The sequence below is a fragment of the Gopherus flavomarginatus genome, chromosome 2, assembly GCF_025201925.1.
Source record: "Gopherus flavomarginatus isolate rGopFla2 chromosome 2, rGopFla2.mat.asm, whole genome shotgun sequence".
Lineage (NCBI taxonomy): Eukaryota > Metazoa > Chordata > Testudines > Testudinidae > Gopherus > Gopherus flavomarginatus.
In genome coordinates, this window is record NC_066618.1 from 12051407 (window position 1) to 12077593 (window position 26187).

Genomic DNA, 26187 nt, shown 5'->3' on the forward strand with positions numbered 1-26187 from the left:
TCTGCATAAACAGACTTTCCTTGAACCATTTGTGAGCACTGAATTAGAAAGCTCAGGGGGGCAGGAAGTTTCATTCAAAGGAGAAGCCCTCTTTCTGACATAATGGGTTACAATTTGCAGCAGAAGTTCTGCATCTGCAGTAAGGATGCTCACATCCTCCTTTATAGCTGATCTCAAACCATTCTCATGTTTCCAGGCAAATGTTTCTAGGGTTGGCAGCCAGAAACTGAGCGGGAACATGACTTGGCTGCCCTCAGCAAAAACTGGGGCTCGAATCTGTGTCCAGTGAATGCTTTGAGAGGAGAAATGTGGCTTGACTGCATGTTGGCTATGTAATTAAACACAAAAGCACATCAGGGGTATAAGTGCATAACTCCCTTAGGTGTCCATAATCTGAATATGGGATATGCATTAACATTTGTAAACCATAGTTTTTCTCTTATAGATGCTGGTTTGGAAAGGAACCAGGGAAGTACATAGACTACATATATCAAGGCCCAGTGATTCTCGTTCTTCTGGTAAGACCATGCGTGGGACTAAGAGGATGGCCATTGGCAATAGTGAAATGATCTTATAGGCACCCGCTGTCTCCCATGTGTAATTAATTAAAACAAAACATGGGAACAAAACCTAGGGAAATTATCTGAGGGTTTCAGAAGAGAGCTCTGAAGGCAGTTGTGTTAGGTAACGTGCTGTGTGCGCTGGCACCTGACTGGTTAATGAGGAGCCCAATGTAGTGTTAACAGGCTAATTTGTTGTGGTCTTACAGAGCTTCCTACCTGCAGACCTGGTGCAAACAGGGTTGAGTCCTGCCTGACAAACACAGAACAATCTCTCTTCCCCTCCTCCACATACACATGGGGCTAGGTGGCACTGGATGGGAAGAGGGCATAGCCAGGGTAACAGTTATGTGCAGTTTCATCATATCCTGGCTACACCTCCCGGGGTGGGGATTCCGCGGAGCCCTTAATGGGTGGGAGAGAATTCTGCTTTATGCACAGGGAGCCTGGATGGCTCCAAGAGATGCAGCTGGCACCTGCCTCTACCAGCCAGAATGAATCTGGCCCCTCGTTTGTGTCCATCAGTTAAATGCTGAGTTCTTGCATCTTCAAGCTGGTGGCAGTTGTGTCTGTAATGAACCTATCCCCCTGGGAGCTGGGATAAGCACTTAGGCTACGTCTTCGCTACCTGCCGTATCGGCGGGTAGCAATCGATTGCTAGGGGATTGATATATCACGTCTCATCTAGATGCGATATATCGATCCCCGAACGCGCTTATATCGAACTCCACCAACCCAAATGGAGTTGCAGAGTCGACATGGGGAGCCGCAGACATCGATCCCACACCGTGAGGACGGTAATTCGATCTTAGATACTTCGACTTCAGCTACTTTATTCACGTAGCTGAAGTTGTGTATCTGAGATCAATTTTTCCCCATAGTGTAGACCAGCCCTTAGAATGATATGACTAGTCATGTGTGGGAGTCGTGTGATGCTTAAGCCACACTGCAGTGTAGGTGATGAAGCTCAGTATATTGCTGTTAAGATTGGAGGGCATGTCTACACTCCAGTCATAGGTGATTGCAGCTCGGCTAGACGTACCTGAGCTAGCTTTGATCTAGCTAGTTCGGGTACCAATAGCAGTGAAGTCGCAGCAGACTGTTTCAGCGTGGGTTAGCTGCCAAAGTAGCTACTCCGGGTTCCAAGCAGCTTTAGCCCATGCTAAACTTCATGCTGCCATGACTTCACTGCTACCTGTACATGAACTAGCTAGGTTTAAGCTCTCTTGACCTGCAGTCACTCCTCTTACTTCCTTGATTAGTGTGGACGTTCCATGGGGGGCAAATAATATCAGAAATTTTCTCCAGTATTCTCTGGGCACCCATCAACATGTTTTTATACTAAAGTATCAATTAATCTCCCTGAAACGACTTCCTCTAATTCAGCTGGCTGTCCATGTCTTTGTCAGGTTTCCTCATATTATTTATGCAAACAGGGTGCACATTATATTTCCCACTTAGTTGTAACTGCGGTATCCACACACTTCAGATACATTGGGCCAGAGTTGCTGAAGAGCACACCTTTAGAGCTGCTCCGAAATGTTTAGTTTAAACGGTTTTTAACAAAAAATGCTGGTTTTGGTGAAATCGAAACTTTCAAAATTGTGACCAGTTAGACAACATTTTGTTTTAAAAAACTGAAATGAAACACTTCAATCATATGAAAAGCATCCAATTTCAGTGTTTTCAGAATGGACCTTTTCGATTTTTTGTTTTGAAACAAAATTCATTGTTTTTATATATAAAGTCAAGTTTTGTTAAAAAGTCAAAATAAAGAACTAAATGTTTTAGTTTTATATAAAAAAAATACGTTTGGGTTGACACCAAAGTAAGTTTTTCAGAATTTTGTCATGTGGGAAATAATGAAACTTTTGGTTTTGTTCCTTCCTGAGATGGAAAAAAAATGTCAAAATTGCAGCATTTCCTGTGACAATCCAGTTCCTGCCAAAATCTCTCAGCTCCCATTGGGACACTGGAAAAAAGTAGCTACGTTCTTTTGGAAAATGGCCTTTTATTAAAAACAAAGTTCTCCCTCCCCCTCTATGTTGTTGACATTATTGACATTTTTGATTTCTCATGGCCTTTTTGTGTGTTTTAATAGCAATGTTTATCAACATTTTTACTTACCATTTTTGTTAAATGGAAAATGTCCACACTTAGCAGAAGTTGCTGCAAGTGCTCAGTGCCCAGCAGCTCTCACTGCAATACTTGTGGCCATATTTCCCCATCCAGTGTACCAGGGGTAGGCAACCTATGGCACGTGTGCCGAAGGCAGCACGTGAGCTGATTTTCAGTGGCACTCATACTGCCTGAGTCCTGTCCACCAGTCCAAGAGGCTCTGTATTTTAATTTAATTTTAAATGAAGCTTCTTAAACATCTTAAATACCTTATTTACTTTGCATACAACAATAGTTTAGTTATATATTATAGACTTATAGAAAGAGACCTTCTAAAAATGTTAAAATGTATGACTGGCATGCGAAACCTTCAATCAGAGTGAATAAATGAAGACTCGGCACATCGCTTCTGAAAGGTTGCCAATCTCTGCAATATACCAAGCTCTTTTGAAAATCTGGCTGTAGGTGTCACAACCGGAGCTGCTAGCTGACTAGCAGTTTTCAGAACTTTTTCCAAATGTTCACATTTTTCCTTTACAGGAAAACAGCTTCTTGGTTAATGAACAATTTTGATTAAAAATTTCTATTGGAAAAATAACACCCCAAATCACAAAAACTCGACAGACTTCCATACAGTAGAACTTATTGTGGAGTTAAAGTTTATGAATTTCTCAGTGTTATGATCATCGCAAAATTACAGGAGATTCAGCGCTTAAGTTGCCATATGGTGCACTGCGTCGCTTTTTTCTTGTCCTTCAGACCAGTGCAAAGCAATTTCCAAGGCATGGAAGGCATCGGAATATGAAGGGATGTCAATTTGTTGTTCACTGACCTCACTTTCGCTATGTGATTTTAATTTTTACTATTTTTTCATTCATAAGACTGGTGTTCGTAACATTATGCTTCTCCTGTAATGTCATGTTTTTGACAAATTATTTCCGTTTAGAGAAAAGTCCATTTTTCAACAACAAAAAGTTTTTCATTAACCTTCTCTCATTAGTATCTTTCAGGCAATGCAGCGTAAGCTAATGTATCTTTGTAGCTGAAGTATGGCACTGGACAAAGTGTCTTAAACTGGGACCCTGCAAACAAATGAGACTGACACCTTTTATTATCTTTACTTTTACAGCATTTGTAAATGCTCAGATGGGTCATGATCCCGCAGCTGACTGTGTGCAGCTGGCCTGTGCAGAGCCCCTCTGAAGTTTGTTCACATGTAGTCAATTGTAGGATCAATGCCTTAGGCTAGTGACAATTAGAAAATTGACACCTCTTATCTCCGTCCCCTATATAAAATATACTTACTTGCCATTCATAAAGCAGTCTGAGATCTTCTGATGGAAGCAACTACATAAGTGCAATCTATTTTGTTGCTGTTGCATATGTTTTGTTTAATAGCCTTTGGCAAGTACAAACTGGATAATTATAAAATGGCAGACACGTAATAGGAAGTTTAAAATTGAGTTTTCAGATGGTAATTAAGCAATTAAATCATTAGTTATCCCACTTCATTTGCAGGTGTCTAATCAAGTGATAACTAAAGCTCACAGTGTTGTGGTTTTTGTTTGTTTGTTTTTAGATAAGGGAGTGCAGTAGATCTCATATACTTGGACTTCAATTAAGCATCTGACTCAGTAGCTCATGGGAAGTTATTAGTTAAATTAGGGAAGATGGGGGTCAGTAGAAGAACTTTAAGGTGGATAAGGAGTTGGCTAAAGGGAAAATGGCAACGGGTTGTGCTGAAAGGTGAATTGTCGGACTGGAGGGAGATTATTAGGCCTGGTCTACACTACGCGTTTAAATCGATTTTAGCAGCGTTAAACCGATTTAACGCTGTACCCGTCCACACTACGAGGCTCTTTATATCGCTATAAAGGGCTCTTTAAATCGGTTTCTGTACTCCTCCCCAACGAGAGGAGTAGCGCTAAAATCGGTATTACCTTATCAGATTAGGGTTAGTGTGGCCGCAAATCGGCGGTATTGGCCTCCGGGCGGCATCCCACAGTGCACCACTGTGACCGCTCTAGACAGCAATCTGAACTCGGATGCAGTGGCCAGGTAAACAGGAAAAGCCCCGCGAACTTTTGAATTTCATTTCCTGTTTGCCCAGCGTGGAGCTCTGATCAGCACGGGTGGCGATGCAGTCCCAAATCCAAAAAGAGCTCCAGCATGGACTGTACGGGAGATACTGGATCTGATCGCTGTATAGGGAGACAAATCTGTTCTATCAGAGCTCCGTTACAGAAGACGAAATGCCAAAACGTTTGAAAAAAATCTCCAGGCTACACAGTGCTGCGTGACAAGCGTAACGGAAAGCCAAAGAATCAAATGGACGCTCATGGAGGGAGGGAGGGGGAACTGAGGACTCCAGCTATCCCGCAGTCCACAGCAGTCTCCGAAAAGTATTTGCATTCTTGGCTGAGCTCCCAATGCCTGTAGGTTCAAACACATTGTCCGACGTGGTTCAGGGTATAGGTCGTCAATGTACCCCTTCCACGCCCACGTGAAAGAAAAGGGAAAAAATCGTTTCTTGACTTTTTTTAATGTCACTCTATGTGTACTGAATGCTGCTGGTAGACGCGATGCTGCAGCAGTAAAGAGGAGTATCTGCTCCTCTTCCCTCCCCGGTGGCACCACGGTACAATATGCTTGATAGCTGCTGAACACCCCTGGCGGGCCTCAGGTGAGGCCGGCTGGGGGGGGGGGTGCCTGGGTAAAAATATTAATGATTCCTGGTCATTCCCAGTAGATGGTACAGAACGGCTGGTAACCGTCTTCATCATAGCAACTAGGGGCTGAGCTTCAATCAGCCCCCTTCCTTTCATGTGTAAAGAAAAGATTCTGTACTGCCTGGACTGTCATAGCAGCGGGATCCTGGGCTCCTCTCCCCCACACTGATTAATGTCCTGCCTGGACTATCATAGCAGCTGGAGGCTGCCTCCCCCTCATTTTATCTCACTAACAAGTTACTGTTTCTTATTCCTGCATTCTTTATAACTTCATGACACAAATGGGGGGGACACTGCCACGGTAGCCCAGGAAGGTTGGGGAGGAGGGAAGCAACGGGTGAGGTTGTTGCAGGGGCAACCCCCGTGAATGGCATGCAGCTCATCATTTCTGCGGGGTCTGACACGGAGCAGCCGTGCTTTCTGGTTCTCTGATACACTGGTTCTCTAGTACACTTGCCCCATATTCTAAGCAGGACTGACTCTATTTTTAGATACCATAAAGGAGGGATTGACTCGGGGAGTCATTCCCATTTTTGCCTTTATACCCCCGGGCGACCTCAGCCAGGGGCACTCATGATAGCAGCAGACGGTACAGAACAACAGATAGCCGTCATCTCATTGCCAATTTACAATGGCAGCAGACGGTACAGAACGACAGATAACTGTCTCTGCTATCATGCAAAAGCAAATTAATGCTGCTGTGTAGCACTGCAGTGTCACCTCTGTCAGCGGCATCCAGTAGACATACGGTGACAGTAAAAAAAAAGACTGAACGGGCTCCATGGTTGCCGTGCTATGGCGTCTGCCAGGACAATCCAGGGAAAAAGGGTGTGAAATGATTGTCTGCCGTTGTTTTCCCGGAGGAAGGAATGACTGACGACATTTACCCAGAACCACCCGCGACAATGATTTTTGCCCCATCAGGCACTGGGATCTCAACCCAGAATTCCAAGGGGTGGGGGAGACTGTGGGAACTATGGGATAGCTACAGAATAGCTACCCACAGTGCAATGCTCCGGAAATCGACGCTAGCCTCGGACCATGGATGCACACCACCGAATTAATGTGCTTAGTGTGGCCGCATGCACTCGACTTTATACAATCTGTTTTACAAAACCGGTTTATGTAAAATCGAAATAATCCCTTAGTGTAGACGTACCCTTAGTGAAGTTGAAGGATCTGTCTTGAGACCAGTGTAGTTCAATATATTTTTAAGGACCTTGGCACAAAAAGTAGGAGTATTGCTGATGATACCTTGGTGGGAAGTATCATCGATACAGAGGAAGATAGGAATGTTCTACAGAAAGATCTGGACGGCCATGAAGATTGAAGTGACAGAAACTGGATGAAATTCAGGAGCCCAAAGTCCAGAGTCATGCATTTAGGGTTCTTCTACAAAGAGGTTTCCTTGTGGGTGCTCCACTTTAGGTGAATCTGCGCCCCTGCTCTTCTAATTAGACAATTTTAGTAGCAGTGCCTCATTGGTTTGCACGTGCACTGTCCCCATCCCGTGCCATCTCAGGTGGTTACATAGCGCCGTGCGACCAACCCTCCCTCAGTTCTTTCTCTGCTTCCCTCAGCTTGAATGGTGTAATTGGCAGCACATGTGAGCTTTATCTTTAGTCTAGCTTTAACTTTAGAATATTCGTTAGTTAATAGTTAACTACCCTATCTCTTCCCCATTTATCTATTTCTTTTTTAAAAATTCTTATGAATTTAAGTTTCAGTTATTAGGATATCCCTTAGTGCAGTATAGTTACCTTCCCTCATGGGAGAAACCCTACTCTAAGGGGCATGCCTGGCTTCCTGGGTTTTAAACGTTGCCTCACTTGCCGGTCACCACCCCCAGTTTCTGACAGGCATTCACAGTGTGTCCACTACCTTGGCAACACACACACACACCAGAAGTACTCCCTCTGCCACACTCTGAAGACCTGTGCCAGGAAAGCAAGGGGCCTACAGCTAAAAATCCTCATGGTGGAGAAGTCTCTGAGCCCGGTATCCAACCTGGGATCACGAACTTCTCCTGGACAATGGTCTCCAACGGCGGCATCTGACAGAGGTTCCCCACCACTCTCTGAGGAAGGAGCACTCCTCCTAAACGGTGACAAAGAAACAGGCTCTCGTCTCCCCTTCTTGGGAGCCTGTCAAAAAGAGATGTTCTTCGACCTATCAGACCCCATCAATACCGACCACACTGAGAGTGTCTACTTCTGAAGTAGCAAGACCATCCAGTATCATGGGTACCATGTGAGCCAAAGCCTGTAAGTGGCTCCACTCCCCTGTACTGACCTCACTTCAGCATGCTCAGTACCATGCCAACTTACCACACAACCGAGATCAGCTCATCCTTTATTCAACGATGAGGAGGAGGAGGATGAAGGGGAAATCTACTCCTCCCATCACTTCTTGCCTATCCACACAATTACCAGACCAGGTCCACTAAACCAACATGAATGCCACCCCAGACCTGAAATTCAAGAATGGTACTGACACCCATGGATTCTGTCACCAATGCCATTCCCACAGTGACCTTATTGGGACTGATGGGCAGCATATTGCTAATGCTATCCTAAGTTTCCCAGACCACACAGGGAACGGTCGAGACATTTTCTATCACCTTCTGCACCTGGACTCTCTAAACCTCCAGAAGAGGCAGTCGAGGAACTGGAGGAGACTTTGGATCAAGAAGTCAACCCAGCTCCTGATTTTTCATCCTCCTCTCCAAAAGAAGATATCACGTTCCCACCACCACTGGAGATTCCACTGGAAGAGGTTGCAGAGTCCTAGCATAAGTTGTTGGACATCCTCCATATTTCAATCTCTTCCAAGATTGCCCTCCCAATAAACGAGGCCCTTATGGACCGAGTCAAGACCATCTGGCAGACCGCAGCAACAATTCCGCCCACTTGCAAAAGAGCGAATAAAAATACTACAGCATGTCCCTTCCAAGGGGATAGAATTTCTACGCCAAACTCTCTGGTGGTAGAGGGAGTGAATGAGCAGGGCAGACAACACCATTCCAGATCCACCCCATATGACAAGGATTGGAAGAGATTGGACCTTGTGGGTCATAAAGCTTATTCTTCAGCAACTCTAGAGTTCAGGATTGCACACTATGAAGAATTTATGGCCAAATACAATCATTCCAATTACTCAAAAATCTCTGACTTTATTCAACATACCTGAGGACAAAAAGGAACAATTTAAAGCTTTCATATCCAAGGGTTAGCACCTAGCTCGCACAGCTTTACAAGCTTCATTGGACTTCACAGACATGGCAGCATGCTCCGTTGCCACAGCCATAGTAATGTGAGAAGCTTCCTGCCTCCACCTCTCGGGTTTCCCCAAAGACATGCAATCACTGTCGAGGACTTCCTGTTCAAAGGACTCAAGCTGTTTGCACCCAAAACGTATGAGTCCCTTCACACATTGATGGACTCCAGGGTGACTCTGAGATCCTTGGGCATATACACGCCTACACAAAAGAAAAAACAGGGGAAGGATTACTTGATGCAAAGATCTAGATCTGTGCCTTACACCCAGCCTCATAGGCAATATGACCCACAAAGGCAGAGGCAGAGACCTGCAAGATGGTGGCCACTCCTTTCTCAGCCCTCGACATCTCAGCAACGTCCCTCTAAACAACAGGGTCAAGACCAGACACATCTCCCACTTTTTCTGTTGCTGGGCCCATCTGACAGCATCCATCCATTCGGAGACCATCTGATTCCATTCCACCCAATGTGGCAAAACATCACATCAGACAAATGGGTATTAGAAATCATCGAGATTGACTATTTCATCCAATTTACCCCCATCCCTCTTCAGGGACCCTTTTCATGAACACCTACTGCGACAGGAGGTAAACCATCTCATACACTTAGGTGCAGTGGAACCAGTACCAACACAACACAAAGGGAAGCATTTCTATTCCCGTTATGTTCTAACTCAGAAGAAAAACAGAAGATGGAGACCTATTCTTGACTTAAGAAGACTCAACAAATTTATGAAGACCCAACAATTCAGGATGATCACTCTAACAATGATAATTCCAGCCCTAGAACAAGGGGACTGGTTCTCAGCCCTCAACCTCCAGAATACATATTTCCACATGATACATCCCTCACACAGGAGGTTTCTCAGATTTTTTTGGGGAACAGATCATCATCAGTACAAAGTACTCGCTTTTGGCTTATATATGGCTCCATGGGTATTCTCAAAAGTCCTTGTGCTTGTGACAGCTTACCTCCACAGATAAGCAGTCATAATAGTCCCCATCTGGATGATTGCTTACTCAAAGCCTCAACTCGAGAAGAGGCACTCGAAGCTATCCAAAAGACAGAACAAAAATCACCTATGCAGAGACTAGAGTTCATCAGGCCTACCTTAACTCTTTGGAAGCTACAGCCTCTCTTTCCCAGCACAGATTCACCACTCTTGGCAACCTAATTGCTATAATGCAAGCCAGCCCATAGACGTCGGTCAGGACCTGCCTCCAACTATTAGGCCATATGTCAGCACGACATTTGTCAAGCATGCCAAACTATACATGCAATGCCTGCAAGGGTGGCTCAGGAACGTATATATTCCAACAAACACCATATAGACAAGTGTTTTATGATGCCAACCAAAGTAAAAAATTCTCCACATTGGTGGACTCAACCACACAATGTTTGCACAGGAGTTCCCTTCACACTGACCCCTCTATCAATGATATTCACAATGGACATTTCCCAGCTACATTGCAGGGCACACCTGTAGAACCACATGATCCAAGGCTGTTGGTCACCATCTGAGTCAACATTACATATAAACCTATTGGAACTGTGGGCAGTCTGCAATGCATGCTCATACTTACTACCCATGATCAGGTACAAGGCCACAATGGTGCTGACAGACAATGTCGCTTGTGTGTTTTATATAAACTGCCAAGGAGGGATAAGGTCATGCTCCCTATGCACAGAAGCCATCCTCCTTTGGAACTGGTGCATCTGCCGCAACATCGACATCTCAGCCTCCTATTTACCAGGATGCCAAAATATCACTGCAGATTTACTGAGCGACACATTTTCTCAAGGCACAAGTAGGAAATGAACACCAGGGTACTACAGAACATATTCAGACACTGGAGTTTCCCAACTGTAGACCACTTTGTGGCAACCCAGAATGCCAAGTGCCCATAATTCTGCTCCAGAGTGGGACTGGGGCCCCATTCTCTAGGCGATGATTTTCTCCTCAAATGGGATACACATCTACTGTATGCTTTTCCCACAACCCCTCTCCTTGCCACAGGCATACACAACATGAGGACCAACATCTCCAGAGTCATCTAGATAGCCCCCAGGAAGCCCAGAAAAATACATTTTCCTTACCTCGTAAAAATGGCTGTGTTTTCCACCATGCACTCTTCCACTTACACCTTATCTCCTATCTCGGGATTCGGGCCAGGTTTAGCACATGAATCTGGCAAGACTTAACCTGAAGGCATGGCTACTCCATGGTTCCAAGATAATAAAATGACCTGTTCAAAGGAGGTAATGGACATTTTTTTAAACAGCAGAAGATCTACTTCACAGTATACCTATCTGCACAAATGGAAGAGATTTCATATATGGTACCAGAATAGGCAAACAATAGCAACTACCTCTCTTTTATCAATGGTATTGGATTACATACTGGAACTCAAGAAACCTGGTTTCTTATTGAGCTCAGTCAGAATACACCTCGTGGCAATCGTGGCGTTCCACCATGAAGTGGACAAGTTCTCGATCTTCACCCACCCTACCACTATGTGCTTCCTCAAAAGTCTTTGTAACTTTTACCCTGAAATAAGAGCTCCTTATTTCCAACATAGGACCTCATTCTGGTGCTGTGATACCTTACAAGGGCCTCTTTTGAACCACTAGAGAAGTTTTCACTTCTCCACCTTTTGATGAAGGTGGCCTTCCTCATCACTATCACATCCACCCAACAAGTAGGAGAGCAGGGGGCCCTCATGGCAAATCCCCCATACACAATATTTTTCAAAAACAAAGTTACCCTATAACCATGTCCCAAGTTTCTACCTAAAATAGTTCCATCATTCCTTTTGAATCAACCCATCCATCCGCTATCGTTCTTCCCAAATCCTCACAGGAACAAGCAAGAAGCAATGTTTCATACCCTGGACATCTGAAGGGTGCTAGCGTTTTACATTGAAAGGCCACAGTCTTTCAGAAAGTCACCAAAGTTATTTCTTTCCATCACGGAACAATCTAAGGGAGACGCCATATCCAGACAAAGGCTGTCGAAATGGATCTCCAGCGTCATTGACTTTTGCTATCGCTATCAACAGCTACAACCCCCACGGGGGACCCACAGATGCTCCACCATAGCTCTCTCTGCATTGATAGCCTCCCTCAACAATGTGCCCATTGTGGACATCTGCAGAGCAGCAGCCTGGGCGTCAACCCATGTGTTCACACAGCACTATGCCATAGAGCAGCGCTCGACATCACACGCTGTACTGGGACTTGTGGTTTTATCATCTGCAATGACTGCAACTCCGAAACCCCTTCCTTCCACTGAGGGGCACCACTCTACCATCACCTGAAGTGGAGTACCCACAGGGACAGAAGAAGAAGAAGACTCACCCTGTGCAGTAACTGAAGTTCTTCCAGATGATTGTCCCTATGGGTGCTCCACTACCCTCCATCCTCCCCTCTGCTTCGGAGGTTTTCTTGTGCCATAGACTCTCTAGTAGAGAAGAAACCAATGGGGGATTGGTCGCACAGTGCTATGTAACCGCCAGAGGCAGTGTGAGATGGGGACAGCATGTATGTGACCCAGCCAGGAACCACTATTACAAATCTTGGTTTACAAGCTCAGGAGTGCAGATTCACCTAAAGTGGAGCACCCACAGGGACAACCATCTCACAGAATCACAGTTACGGCACAGGGTGAGTGACCTTCTTGTGCTGGTTGATAAGCCCCAGGCTTAGTTAAAACCTATTGATGCTTCGTGGGGAAACTTCAGGAAAACATCCTCTCTAGAACAAAGGGTGCCAAAGGCTTGAGGGCAGATTCTCTTCTTCATCCTTTGCAGCACACTTATGGTGCACAAGGGTCAAAAAGCAGGCAGATCCCCACCCCTCAGGGTTCCCTTAGCTTTGGAGAGCCTCCAGCTGATGTAGAATGGGCATAGCTGAGCCCTACCCCACTCTGGTCTACGGACCCCCTCAGGGTAAATGGTCAGGGTAAGTGGCATGCTGGAGATCTGGATGGTGCATGGTTGGCGTAGAACTGGCCCCAGGATGTGTGAGCTGTAACCTGCCCTTTGGAGCCCAGCAGACAGCGGTCTCAGTGGAGAACCTAGCTCTGTCCTCTTCTCTTTTTCATTTAATTTTGCATTAAACCAGCCTCTCCATTGCCTAGCAGTTCAGCTGTTGCCTTGACTGTTTCCTCACCTGAACTCAGGAGAGTTAATTGCTGTGTTAATTATGAAGATACTGCAAACAGATTATTGTGTGTGCAGGAGAGTAAAAACTCTCTCAGCAGGAGGGGATAAACTCTCAATAACACAGAGCCTATTTTCTTGCAAATGTTCTTAGCCCAACAAATCAAGAGAATAGATATATGTTGCCAAGAAAGCCAGCAGAAATGATCTCTCGGTAAACCATTTACCACAAAGCAGAGGTAGCTCCTAAACTGACTTGCTTGTTACTCTATAGTGGTGAGTCCTATTTAGACATCAGTAGTTAGAAGGTTTGCCAGACTATATAGTATTTTCATTTTGTACAGCATCACGTTGAGGCCTGAATCATAGGTCTGGTATGGCCCATTACACTGTATGTAAATAGGGTGATTACCTGTCCCTTATTTTAAGGGGCTATCCCTTATTTCATTGATTTCTCTTAGGGTGACCATCCTTCCCTTATTTTAAGAGATGTCCCTTGACCATTTAAACATTAAATTGAAGCTTATAAGAATTGCTTTGTATACTTGAGGGTAGTACAAATGTACACTTGAGAGAAAAAATACCTGATATGCTAAGAGGAACGGTATATCCCTAAAATGTCACTTAAAATAAAGCATTGTCTTTTGTTTTTCATATGGTTTTCCCTGTACTCTGTCCAACAAAGGTGGTCACCCTAAGTGCAAAAGGGCTCTAAATTGACTGTGGAATGCCCTGTGTGGCATAGAGTAAGTGGAATAGCCCCTCGCATCCCTCAGCATGTTGGGGGCATAGCCAGGAAAGTGGGGATACAGCTAGACTGCCTACTTTTGTTGTCATAATAGTCCCTTGGTGGCCATTGCAGCTGGCTGAAATTTAGAACAGCCCTGAGACTGCTCTAAACTGAGCCAGAGGCCAACCTGGCCCCCATACAGACCATGAATCTGGGAGCGCCACGCTAGATAGAGCTAAGGTATTCTTGCAAATTGGGCCCTCTTATTGGCCTGCATTAGGGCACTAATTAAGGCCCAGGTGAATACAACAGTAATTGCGTTGTATAGCTCAGAAAGTTTGATACATTTTAGGAAATTAGGTGAGAAAAACTCGCCATCTTTGTTAATTACATAAGAGGCCACAGCTTCACCTTTGGTCGAGAGATGAGGGCGCGTTGTCTTGGAACTTAAAATATATTTCTTAACACTCCTGCTAAATTAGTCCTTTGATTGCAAAGTTGTGGTTTTTGTTTCTGAGTTTTCCTCATAAAACGTGTTCCTACAAATTGTGCTAAAGCAACTAAATATACCATCATTATATGATATATATTGAAGTCAATTCAAGCGAATCACAGCCCAAACGTCATTTATCACTGCACCTTTAAAGGGCAATTGTGAGAAGTGCTGGACTGACAGCACTGAAGACTGAAGTCCTCCATCTAAGTGGGTGCTGGACAGATAATGGTAGGATAAGCTTCCTAACCAGGATGCCAGAGTGCCTTTGCCCTGATATAGATAAGGATGAAAGCCTGGCTCAGTCTCCATGCCTGTTCAGTCTTGTCTTTGTGTATGATGTGGATGCCCGGCCCCCTAGAAATGGAAGAGAGAGACCACAATAAAGTTGTGACAGCTTTCAGTCATTACTGATGAGAGGTGGATTTGAACCAATGATGAGTTAAAGACTTTGGGTAAAATGTTCCTATGTGACTTAAAAGTCGAAGAGCTTGTCTAGATGGGGAAATTTGTCAGCAGAACTATAATTATACTGCTATTATTGTATTGATGCTATGGTTATACTGGTACAGTCCTGCTGGTAAATTTCTGTGTAGATAAGCCCTAAAACCCATTTCCAAAAGAAATGTAGGCACTTAGGCGCCTAAGAGTATATCTACACTACAGCTGTTGCACCAGTGATGCTGCTGTAGTGCCATAGTGTAGGCGCTTCTGACATCTGTGGAAGGAGCTTTTCTGTTGATGTAGCTCATCCATCTCTGAGAGTTAGTAGCTAGGTCTACCAAAGAATTAAAGCCGCCTCTACGTTGGGGCTAAGGTTAACCTAATTTCAGCACTTGCTGTAAAAAATTTTCACAGCCCAATGGGATGTAGCTAGATCCATCTAATTTTTAAGTGTAGCCCAAACCAAGGTCATATTGAAAGTCAATGGGACTTAGGCTCCTAACTCACTTTGGGTAGTGTAGACATGCTCTTAGGAGCCTGAGGCATGGTCAACTGACTCGGGCTCATGGGCTGTGGGGCTAAAATTTGCAGTGTAAACATTCAGGCTTGGGTTACAGCCTGGCCTCTACGACCCTGTGAGGATTTCTAAAGACCAGGCTCCAACCTAAGCCTGAACATCTACTCTGCAAGTTTTAGTCCTGCAGCCCAAACCCTGTGAGCCCGATTCCATTGACCTGGACTTTGAGACTTGGTGCCAACGTTTTTTTGGCTGCAGTATAGACATAGCCTTAGGCATTCTGAATTTTTTTACCCTTTGGACCTGATTCACCATTGTCCTGCACCAGCAATCAATCACACCAGTACAAAATGAATGCAAAGGTGGGGTGCAAATTGCTACCATTCTGATCTTGGATTCACCTTTACTGGTGTAAATAACTGCAGGGCAAGAGAGAACAAAGTCATCTGAGTCTTGTTACTAGTCCCCAGACCTATCCCAAGACAATGACTGTTTGATTCTTGAGTCTCAAGGCACTATGGTTCTGAATAGTGCATGAATCATGCTTGTTTAACCGCTTTCTTTTGAGTTTTGGAAGCAATAGAAATTTTTTCATAAATTAAAAATTGTAAGATGGGATCCAGATTACTCTTTGCCAGCTGCTTTTTGTTTGGATCTCAGAGCCAAAGGAACCTGTGACTATAAAATGCATATCCTGTATCCTGCGCCCCATAGCCTATCTCTTTATCTAGTAAATTATGAGAGAGAAATCGTAGTTCATCATATTTTATATTTCTTTTCTGTCCCTTGATGCATCCCAGTCCTGGCAAAATACCAAAAGAGACGCAGCCCTGCAAACGTGTTTGATACTCTGAAATTCAATTTCTTGTGGTGCTGTAAAATAGGGTTCTGTTAAATGTTTTCCGTTGGAATGTGCAGTACTAATCCCATTATTGCTGCTCAGACTAGCCTAGTCTGGTTTTAATCTAATGTCTCTGTCTGGGGGGGATGGCACAGGAAGCGAAGGGTTGAGAGTCCATGCCAACGCATCAAATTTCAACATGAATTTCCTGACAAGTAATAAGACTTTATTTGATATAGTGCCTTCCACCCAATCTATCTCAGAGGCGAGCCATCAAAAGGTTACAAGAATATTGTAATACACACATGGCTAACTGTCAGTAAATGAGCAGTGGATTCAATTGCTTCAGAGTCTGGTGGTGTTAACTAACCCCTGCACCTGGATTTGAATCACTCTGCAGCATTTCTGGGAGCTAAGGGTTTGTTAACTTTCGGTATTTTAAACCACTAGACCTCAGAGCTCCCCTGCTGATTGCTTTATAACATTTAGACTGTTCAGAACGTGCTTTAGCGTTAGTTGTTTTTTTTTTATGATTGAGAATTAAGCAATTTCTTGGCTTGTGCATTTTGGACTTAATTGAAAATAATTCACAAGGATAAATTTACCTTGTGAATTATTGAATGGTCTAAGTAGGTAGGGAGACCTGGGTTTTGTCCCAGCTATGCCACTAATCATCTGTTTGGCTTTGAGCAAGTTATGTCACTGTTCTGTGCCTCAGTTTCCCCATTTGTAAAATGGGGTTAATGCTACAGATTTCCCTTTGTAAAGTGCTCTGAGCTCTATGGATGCCAAGCACTAGCAATGAGCTAAGGGTTATTACGTTTTTGGAGGCAGGCTTGCATACAGCAATGTGGAATTTGACCCTTGTTCTCCATGGTTTGCTTGAGATGATTTAAATCCATTTTCAAGTGGTCTTAATGACCTACAGATCTGCTATCAATTATTGTGTGCCATCTCACTTTGTCAGAACATGAGAAGACAAGAACAACATTAAAGAGACTGTTTAATCGATGTACAGAGCGGTATAGCAAATCCTCCATCATTTGGCATCTTTAAATTGAGCAGCCCGGATGTCTTTCCAAAAGAGACACTGTAGCTCAACCCCAAGTTATTGGGTTTGTTCAGGAATCACTGAGTGAAATTCTGTGGTTTGTTATGCAGGTCAGACAAGATCATAGTGGTCCTTTCTAGCCATAATATATAACGTTTCACAGGGGTGAAAGTAACTTATAGGACTTACTGAGTGGGGCGTGGCCTGAACCGGAAGAGGCATGGCTTCAATTGGAAGAGGCAGGGCTTTTCAAGATTTAAAGGCCCTGAGGCTCTGGTTGTGGCTGGGAGCACCAGGGCCTTTAAATCACCCTGGAGCTCCTGTGGTGATTTAAAGGGCCCAGGGCTCTGGATGCTGCGGGGAGCCCCGAGCCCTTTAAATCCCCACCGGAGTCCTGCCTCTGCTGGGGTAGCAGCGGCAGGACTCCAACAGCAATTTAAAGGGCCAGAGGCTCTGGCCACTGTGGGGAATCCCAGGCCCTTTAAAGCCCTGCCGAAGCTTCAGCAGTAGGGCTCAGGCGGCACTTTAAAGGGCTTGGGACTCCCTGCAGGGGCCGGAGATCCGGGACCTTTAAATCCCCACCCGAGCCTGGCTGCCAGAGCTCCGGCGGTGATTTAAAGGGCCTGGAGTTCCCCGCAGTGGCTGGCGCCCTGGGCCCTTTAAACTGGCCAGAGAAGCCGGTCCAGTCTGGCATGCCGTACCGGCCTTGCCAATATGCCGTACCGGCCCGTACTGGCTTACTTCACCTCTGACATTTCGGCACTGTGAAAAATAGTGATCCAATGAGCTTATTTCTCTACTAGTTTTTAGGGTTAGTACAGTACTGTTTGACGGAGATCCCAAATAGGTCAGTGTTTGTAGGAGAGAGCACAAAATACAATGAAACCTCTTAGATTAATCAGGCCAGATAAACCCTGACTGAAGACAAAGCTGAAGCCAGGTAAGCAAAGCAGAGCTGATGGTTGTAACACCAAGAAATATTCTGCTGCGTGTCTAATGGACTTCAATTACAAAGCAGCGTGGCATTGACAGACGTGCTATACACTAAGAAATGATGAACCTTCGAAAGATTTGGAGTAGTTTTGAATTCACGTAACCAGTTACCATTGTGTGATCAGCGGAACCTAGTTCCTCCACAGACTCACTGGGCGTCCTTTCATCCATCACTTAGCTTCTCTCTGCCTCAGTTCCCATTTGTAAAACGGAGGTAATGGCACTTATCTGCCGCACGGCGGTTTTGTGAGGATAAATACATTAAAGATTGTGAGGTGCTCAAATACTGTGGTAATATGGACCATAAAAGTACTGGAGACAGGTAAGACAGGTTGGATGTTTTGCTTGATCTTGGTGCCTGGAAGTAGATGTTGTATGTGTTTCTGGGTGAAGCTGCAATGGCAGGTTTGACTGAATTTTTAAAACCGTAATATTAAAATTAAGAGGGAAAAGCATGTTTTACAATTTTGGAATATATGTTCAGACAGTCACCCAAAAGTCAGAGACTTACCCAAACTTGTTTTGATTTTTTTTTTTGAGACTGCTACAATGAGCTTGAATTCTCATACAAACAAACTTTCTTGCAAAATTTCTGGTGCTTCTGCCCCACCAGTAAATCTCACCAAAAAGCCTCATGCTGTTTTAGTACTTTCTATCTGATCCTGGATGGAATCAGGAAGTGAATTAAAAAAAAATTTCAGAACCTCCAAAAGTTTTAGTTCAATGATGATTCTAAAACTGGACACAGGTTCTAGGGGGGAGTTGTTCTAAATATCCTGGTTCTCCCATTTCCTGTTGCCAGAGATACTGAAGAAGGGGTCACCAACTGAATTCTGGAAAGGGATCTTCCCATGTAGACAAGAATCTGCATCGCATAAGCCGTCAACTGGAGTTTTCTAAATTCGTTCTTGGTAGGAAGCTTGTTCACTTCTGTGGATGGTTTTGAACAATGCAAGACCTCACCACTGACATTCTGATCAGACCCATCCTCTTCATATTCCAGAGATCTTGCTGTTCTAGAGCCTGCATTTTATAGGTCCCCCTCTGTTTTAGATTTAGCGTCTATGCCAAGTACAAATGGAATCATTAAGTCAGGTAGAATAGTGAGTCAGAGCTGACAAGTTTTGTACTTTAAAGACTGGTCACAACTGCTCCACTGGCAGAACAAGGGTCAGAGTTAGCCAAGTCTAAGGGAATGCCTTCACTGCACACCTAACACAGGTTCTTACCCTATACCCCTATAGCACCCACATGGAAAAACCTCTGAGTTGTGTTTGGAGGTGCTTTAAGCCAAGCTAACTGATCCAGCAGGGTTAGAACCTGGCCTCCAGTTTAACTCAGGCTGGAGAACACAGGCAAAAATTCCTCAAGTGCTGATAGTCATCTAATCTCTTTCCGCAATTCCTCCCAAATAACAGACAAGTTCAAATGCAACTGACACAATTGACTGATAAAGAATCCTAGAGCGTCTCAGCACAAAGAACCCTGGGATATGCCCCAGGCAACTATAGGTAAGTGCAGAAATGGTCACAGTGGGGTCCTGCTGGGGCGATGCTCACACCTGGGCTAGGCTAACCAGAGTGCTCAGACCCAGGTGCGGATCACTTAGGTTAGCTGTGCAGTGAAGACATGCCTTAAATGTGAATTTCCCTAATTGTTCCTAAGGCTCTCAAATGGAGTTTTGATTCTAACTCCAAGGGAAGAGTGCCACCTACTGGACCATAAGTAACACTTCCTTAAGCATCTGCTCTGCAGTAGGTGTTCCATGGAAGTCTCATAGGGTATGTCTACCTTCCAACTGGACGCTCACAATTGACTCGGGCTTGCAGGATTTGGGTACTGGGGCTGTTTAATTGCAGTGTACATGTTCAGGCTTGGGCTGCGAGGTGGGAAGGTCCCAGAACTCGGGCTTCAGCCTGAGCCTAAATGTCTACACTGCAATTAAACAGCCCTATAGCCCGAGCCCTACGGGGTGTCCAATGGCAATGTAGACATGCCCTTAGTCTAACCCTGACCTGGCTTAGAGCTGCTTTGCTTATGAAAGTATTGGGTCACCACACAAGGTGGTACAGCTGTCTGGTCAAACGGGATTGGATAAAATAACAACCAAACCTCATAGCAAACCAGTTTGAAGACTGAAAACGTTTGGTTAGATTTCCTTTCTGTACCTCACCCAGCAGTAGCAAAAGTTCTTCTGGCCAGAGTTAGGGCTCAGTGACTATACACCTGTACAGCCCCATTGTTTTCTGGCTTCAGTGACACCTGAGTAGCCCCCTTGACTTCATTGTGGTTGCACAGGGGTAGCTGACTGGCTCGGTCATTGGAACTTAATGCTGTTGATGGTGTATGAGCTCGAGTAGAATCCAGCTCTCTTCTTTAACCCCTCAGGACTTCAGTGAAGACTACCACGTGGGGAGAGCTGGCTGGGAAGTGGTTTTCAAATCCTGTGAGTTATTAATTTTCAAATGATACCTCACAAGGTGTATTTTGTACAATATTATTACAGTGGGGTGTGAATACAGGGGTGCTTTCGGTCACATCTAGGTGCATACCACATACCCTGCAAAACCGATAGCAATAAAATGTTACGCATGCTTACTTTAGTCACCATGGTAAGCAAATATGATTCTGAGCACGTCTATTAAAGCAGAAGGTGCCCTCTTTGTACAGTCTCATTTCCTAATAGAACCATGGTGCAAAATCTGTTATCTGCCTAGGCCATCACTATTAATGCATGGGGAGGTGGAATGTGGATGTACATTAAGAGTTGATAACAACAGAGGGGCCAGTACATGCTTAATGGCAAATTCTCCCCCACAAAAATATTGGTCTTCATCCCACCCTACTGTCTGCATAGAAGTCAGTTGCATTATGTATTTTAAGGCTTTGCAATTCTTGAACGAAAAGCATTACCAAGCCATGGCCGCCCGGGGGGCGAGGGCAAGTGGGGCAATTTGCCACAAGCCCCGCGCCCTGCAGGGGCCCCCACAAGAGTTTTTCGGGGCCTCTAGGGCGGGGTCCTTCACTCGCTTCAGGGGCCCCGGAGCTTCTTCCACTCTGGGTCGTCGTCGGCAATTCGGCAGCAGGGGGTCCTTCCGCTCTGGGACCCACCGCTGAAGAGCCTCGAAGACCCGTGGCAGGGAGTCCTTCCGCCCCAGGACCTGCCACCGAAGAGCTGGGTCTTTGGCGGTAATTCGGCGGTGGGGGCCCGCTACCGTGGGTCTTCGGGGGACTTCGGCGGCGAGTCCCAGAGCGGAAGGACCTCCCGCCGCCGAATTACCGCCAAAGCGGGGGCCCCCGCCGCCGAGGACCCTAGGCCCGCTGAATCCTCTCGGTGGTCCTGTACCAAGCTACAACGTAGTATAGTAACTAATGGTAATTTTTGTATTAACTTCTGTACAGGAGTGTCACTGCTCCATATGGATTGGACAGTGCCTCTGAAGTCTCCTGATTATATATTTTATAGGCAGGACACTATCAAAAAGGAATTTGTAATCTACTGCATTTCTGTCACCACCTGCATGTTATGAAGCATTGGTGTGAGTCGTTCCCTTTACATTAATATGCATTAAGGGGTCAGCTCAGTTACCAGCCTACCTCTTTATTGAGAATTGAATATGAGGCGGACAAGCAAAATGAAAAACTAAAGGAAAATATTGATCTGGGACACTGCTGATGGGTGATGCACTACTAATGTAATATCAGTAAAGGTTTTGGGGATTCAGCAGGTCATATGTAAATAATGCACCGGAATAAACCCGGAGATAACAGCAGACATATGTGAGGTGGAGGTAAATTTAGCTCTAAAGTGAGGGACAGTTGAACTGACCCAAACTCTGTCACAAATCTCAAACTGAACCCGAAAGACTCAGAGGCCGATCAGGTTTGGTTAACTTTCCCCTACATCTTCCTCTCAGGTCTCTGGGATTTGTGGTTAGGCCCAGGGCTGGGAGTGCTGAAATATCTCAAATAAGTGGTTTTTTGGGACGTTTTTTCACTGCTTGAGACTAAGCGGCGCTGGAGGGACGAAGTAGGAAATTCTGTATAGCTGTGAATAATGGGATGAAATGAAGAGGATGAAAATTTAGGCTGAATAGCTGGAAGAGATGGAAAAATCTGATTTGAGATTGTTTTTGCCCAATGAAGCTGACCACAGGGGTCTGATAAGTCCCTGTTTAAGCAATGGCGTGACCCAAGCAAGTGCTGGGGGCCTGCTATCCTCCACACAGTTTGACAGATGCACCTCCGTCCCAATCCGAAGTACCCCTGCCATTCCAGTCCAGCGTTTCTCATGCTCAGAGACAAGTGTGTATGTTCTGAAGCATATAATAAAAGTTAGAGAGGGTAAATGACTGTTTGTTCCGTTTATTCTATCTCCTAGCCAGTACTAGTGAATTTTTCCACTATATTCTCCAGAAATTGATCTAATCCAGTTTTAAATAATTGAAGCACTGGGACTTGTTTCCCTTGGGAGATAATTCCACATCCTGCTAGAAGCCAAAAGGAGTCACTCTGATGCATGTAAGCTTTGAAAGGGGCACTCTTGTAATGAAGAGCTCCATCTAAGAATAATGTCAAAGCAATGTGGCAGGGCAATTAAAATGGGAATTAAGAAGCTGGCAGAATATTAGTTCAGTGAGGTCAAGATGACAGTATATAATGAAATGACTGCTTTGCATTCAGCTTGGGTTACTAAACCATAGGGTGGATTTTACTGCATTTTATAAAATGGCAAAGAGCGGCAAATGGATTAATATTTAAATTTTATGCAAATGAAGAGATAGCAAGTAAAAGGATTTTTTTTATTAAAGATCCATTATACAAATTATAGATGGGAAAAGATGTGTTTGAGGCCATCTAGTCAATGTGGCTGCCAGGATTGGATTGGCAGGGGGCAGGCAAGATGTTCTCACAGGGAGTTTAAATTCCTAATTTCTCCAGCAGGCAAGATAAAAATATGAGGTCTAAGTAGCTGAACTGTATATAGAGGTGAAGGGAATCAAAAGAAGCCAAACCCTACCATAGACCAGTGGTTCTCAACCAGGGGTACACATACCCCTGGGGGTATGCAGAGGTCTTTCAGGAGGTACATCAACTCATCTAGAGATTTGCGTAGTTTTACAACAGGCTACATAAAAAGCACTAGCCAAGTCAGTACAAACTAAAATTTCATACAACGACTTGTTTATGCTGCTCTATATGCTATATACTGCAATGTAAGTACAATATTTATATTCCAACTGATTTATAATTATATGGCAAAAATGAGAACATGAGCAATTTTTCAGTACTAGTGAGCTGTGACACTTTTGTATTTTTATGTCTGATTTTGTAAGAAAGGAGTTGTCAAGTGAGGTGAAACTCGGGGGTAGGTAAGACAAATCAGACTCCTGAAAGGGGTACAGAAGTCTGTAAAGGTTGAGAGCCACAGCCATAGACAATGCCTTGAAGCAATTCATGCATTTCCCCTACTTTTATACCTCCTTGATGGGTCTTCTGTATTCAACCCTCAGCTAATTCCTCCTCAAGACATTCTTCCACATGGGGTCCTGATAAGACATTCAACCCTCCGCTAATTCCTCCTCAAGACATTCTTCCACATGGGGTCCTGATAAGACATTCAACCCTCCTTTCTGACCTGATGTACTATCTTCACAGAGTCACGGAGGGAAATCCCAGCCCAGCTGAAGTCAGTAGCAAAATTCCCATTAACTTCAGTGAGGTCAAGATTTCACCCGTAGATTTTAAATCCAGAAGGGAACATTGTGATCATCTAGTCTGACCTCTGATGTAACACTGGCCATGTAATTTTGGCCAATGATTCCTGAATTGGAACCAGTAACTTTGGTTGAACTCAACATATCTTTTAGGAGGACCTCTAGTCTTGAATTAAGCCCTGATTTAGAAAAAAGCATCCATATGCAGGAGAACACATTAAAAATCAGGGGACTTAAATACATTCTCAAAACTAAGTGTGTTCTTAAGTGATTTTAAGTCAGTCCTGAAAGCACAATTCTTCCAAGGAGATCATGAATCATAATCTTCTCCTCAAAGTGACTGTATATTTTAAAAAGGAGACAAAGTGCAAGAATAATTTTCAAGCAGCAGGTGTCAGGGCTATGAAGACTGAGGCCACATTTTCTTTCCTATCAAGTACAGTGATATTCCTATCCTAGAAACATTTTCAAAACAATGTTACATTGAGTTTAGCATCTCATTCAAAGGGGAAGTTGAAATGGGAGGTGAAGTTCCAAACCAGACCACTGTGGGGACCTATTCATTGTGGACCCTCTTGGACAATCTAACACCATCAGCCTGGGAAATGGGAGAGTGGATGTGAACAGGAAAGCTCACCCACAAGGAAAAAATACAGCGAGATGTAGAAGCTAGTGAGGATGTGGAGAGATGCTTTAGCATGGCTATGAGAGACTTTTCCCTTTTATTGGCTCCACTGATGCTCAGTCCAAGAAACCCCTTCCCAAGGGGGTTCAGGACAAATCATGGTTAACAATAGGGCTGTGCAAAAAGGAAAGCTTTGGCCAGAAAAGTTAATGATGCCCCCGAGACATTACTACAAGATGTGGATTGAATCTTACTGCAATAAGGGTATGTCTACATCTACAATTTTGCAGCGCTGGTTGTTACAGCTGTATTAGTACAGCTGTATAGGGCCAGCGCTGCAGAGTGGCCACACTTACAGCAACCAGCGCTGCAAGTGGTGTTAGATGTGGCCAGACTGCAGCGCTGTTGGGCGGCTTCAAGGGGGGTTAGGGGAACGCGAGAGCAAACCGCGGGGAAGCAGGTCTCCTTCCCCGCAGTTTGCTCCAGTGTTCCCCGAACACCCCCCCCCAAGCAGGTCTCCTTCCCCGCGGTTTGCTCCAGTGTTCCCCAAACACCCCCCCCCAAGCAGGTCTCCTTCCCGCGGTTTGTTCTCGCGTTCCCCAAACCCCCGTGCAAGCAGGTCTCCTTCCCTGCGGTTTGCTCTGGTGTTCCCCGAACCCCCCTGCAAGCAGGTCTCCTTCCCAGCGGTTTGCTCCAGTGTTTTTTGAACCCCTGTGCAAGCAGGTCTCCTTCCTCGCGGTTTGCTCTCGCGTTCCCCTAACCCCCGTGCAAGCAGATCTCCTTCCCTGCGGTGTGCTGTCGCGTTCCCCGAACCCCCCTGCAAACCACGGGGAAGGAGATCTGCTTGCACGGGGGTTACGGGAACGCGAGGGCAAACCGCGGGGAAGGAGACCTGCTTCCCCGCGGTTTGCTGTCGCGTTCCCCGAACCCCCCTGCAAACCGCGGGGAAGGAGACCTTCTTGATTACCAGAGAGGCTTCCTCTGGTATGCTGGGATACCTGTTTATTCCACGGAGGTCAAGAAAAACGCTGGTGAGTGTTTACACCTGATGACCAGTGCTGGATCACCAGCGCTGGATCCTCTACACTCGAGTTTTAACGGGTGTACGGCCAGCGCTGCAAACAGGGAGTTGCAGCGCTGGTGATGCCCTGCAGATGTGTACACCTCCTAAGTTGCAGCGCTATAACTCCCTCACCAGCGCTGCAACTTTGTGGTGTAGACAAGGCCTCAGTTCTGTTCAGCATCCCAAGAGGTGCCCCAACCCTCACTTCCTTTCCAAGTGCAACTCATGTGCAACTACCTGAAGTTACTGTTAACCATTGTCCTTCTGACCCCATGACCCCAATAACTGGTACTGGCTGGTATCCTTTATTATGTCTTGTCTCAACTTAGAGCTCAGACCTTACTTCTGAAGGCCAGTCCCACTGAAATTAAAAAATGGGGAAGTACCTAGATTTATGGATGCCTAAACTTGAGTATGCACAAAATGGCTCCTGGAGACCCATTTGCATTAAATGAATCTCTGCCTTCTACACACAGTTGAATATCTAGACTCCTTTGCAGGTTCATAGTGCAATGCGCTGCTGCCGCTCTATCCCAGGAGCTCTACTGTCACTTGCTGTAAGACACAGCTTGCTTAGTTGTTTGGCACCACATACAGCAGGCCACAACGTTTGGAGAAGCAGATTTTGTGCAGAACGGAACTGCACTTACACAGCCATGGGCTGCAACTCTACGTCATTTGAATCACTGGGCTTTTTTCTCTCTGATCCACGGTAGCTGCTTCAAGTCTTTAAAGCTCCTCTGTCCTTCTCCCTCCCTTCTTCTTAAATTTTTGGCAAGGCCGTTTGCAAAGAAATTATCAATTTTTATTAAACTTCTACTGTGCCTCCCCTCAAGAATCTCTAAGTGCTTCCTGGTAATAGCTGCTT

At 45.0% G+C, this 26187-nt stretch overlaps 1 protein-coding gene and 1 long non-coding RNA gene across 3 annotated transcripts in view; one reads left to right on the top strand and one right to left on the bottom strand.

Moving 5' to 3' along the window:
* Window positions 1-26187, bottom strand: part of LOC127045963 (uncharacterized) — a 593465-nt gene that overhangs the window by 380862 nt on the left and 186416 nt on the right. The window lies entirely within an intron of this gene.
* CRHR2 (corticotropin releasing hormone receptor 2) overlaps window positions 1-26187 on the top strand; it is a 199314-nt gene that overhangs the window by 124920 nt on the left and 48207 nt on the right. For both annotated transcript variants that reach the window (XM_050942736.1, XM_050942737.1), the window contains one exon: window positions 446-518. In XM_050942736.1, the coding sequence (XP_050798693.1) occupies window positions 446-518 (73 nt within the window). The remainder of the gene's footprint in view (window positions 1-445; window positions 519-26187) is intronic.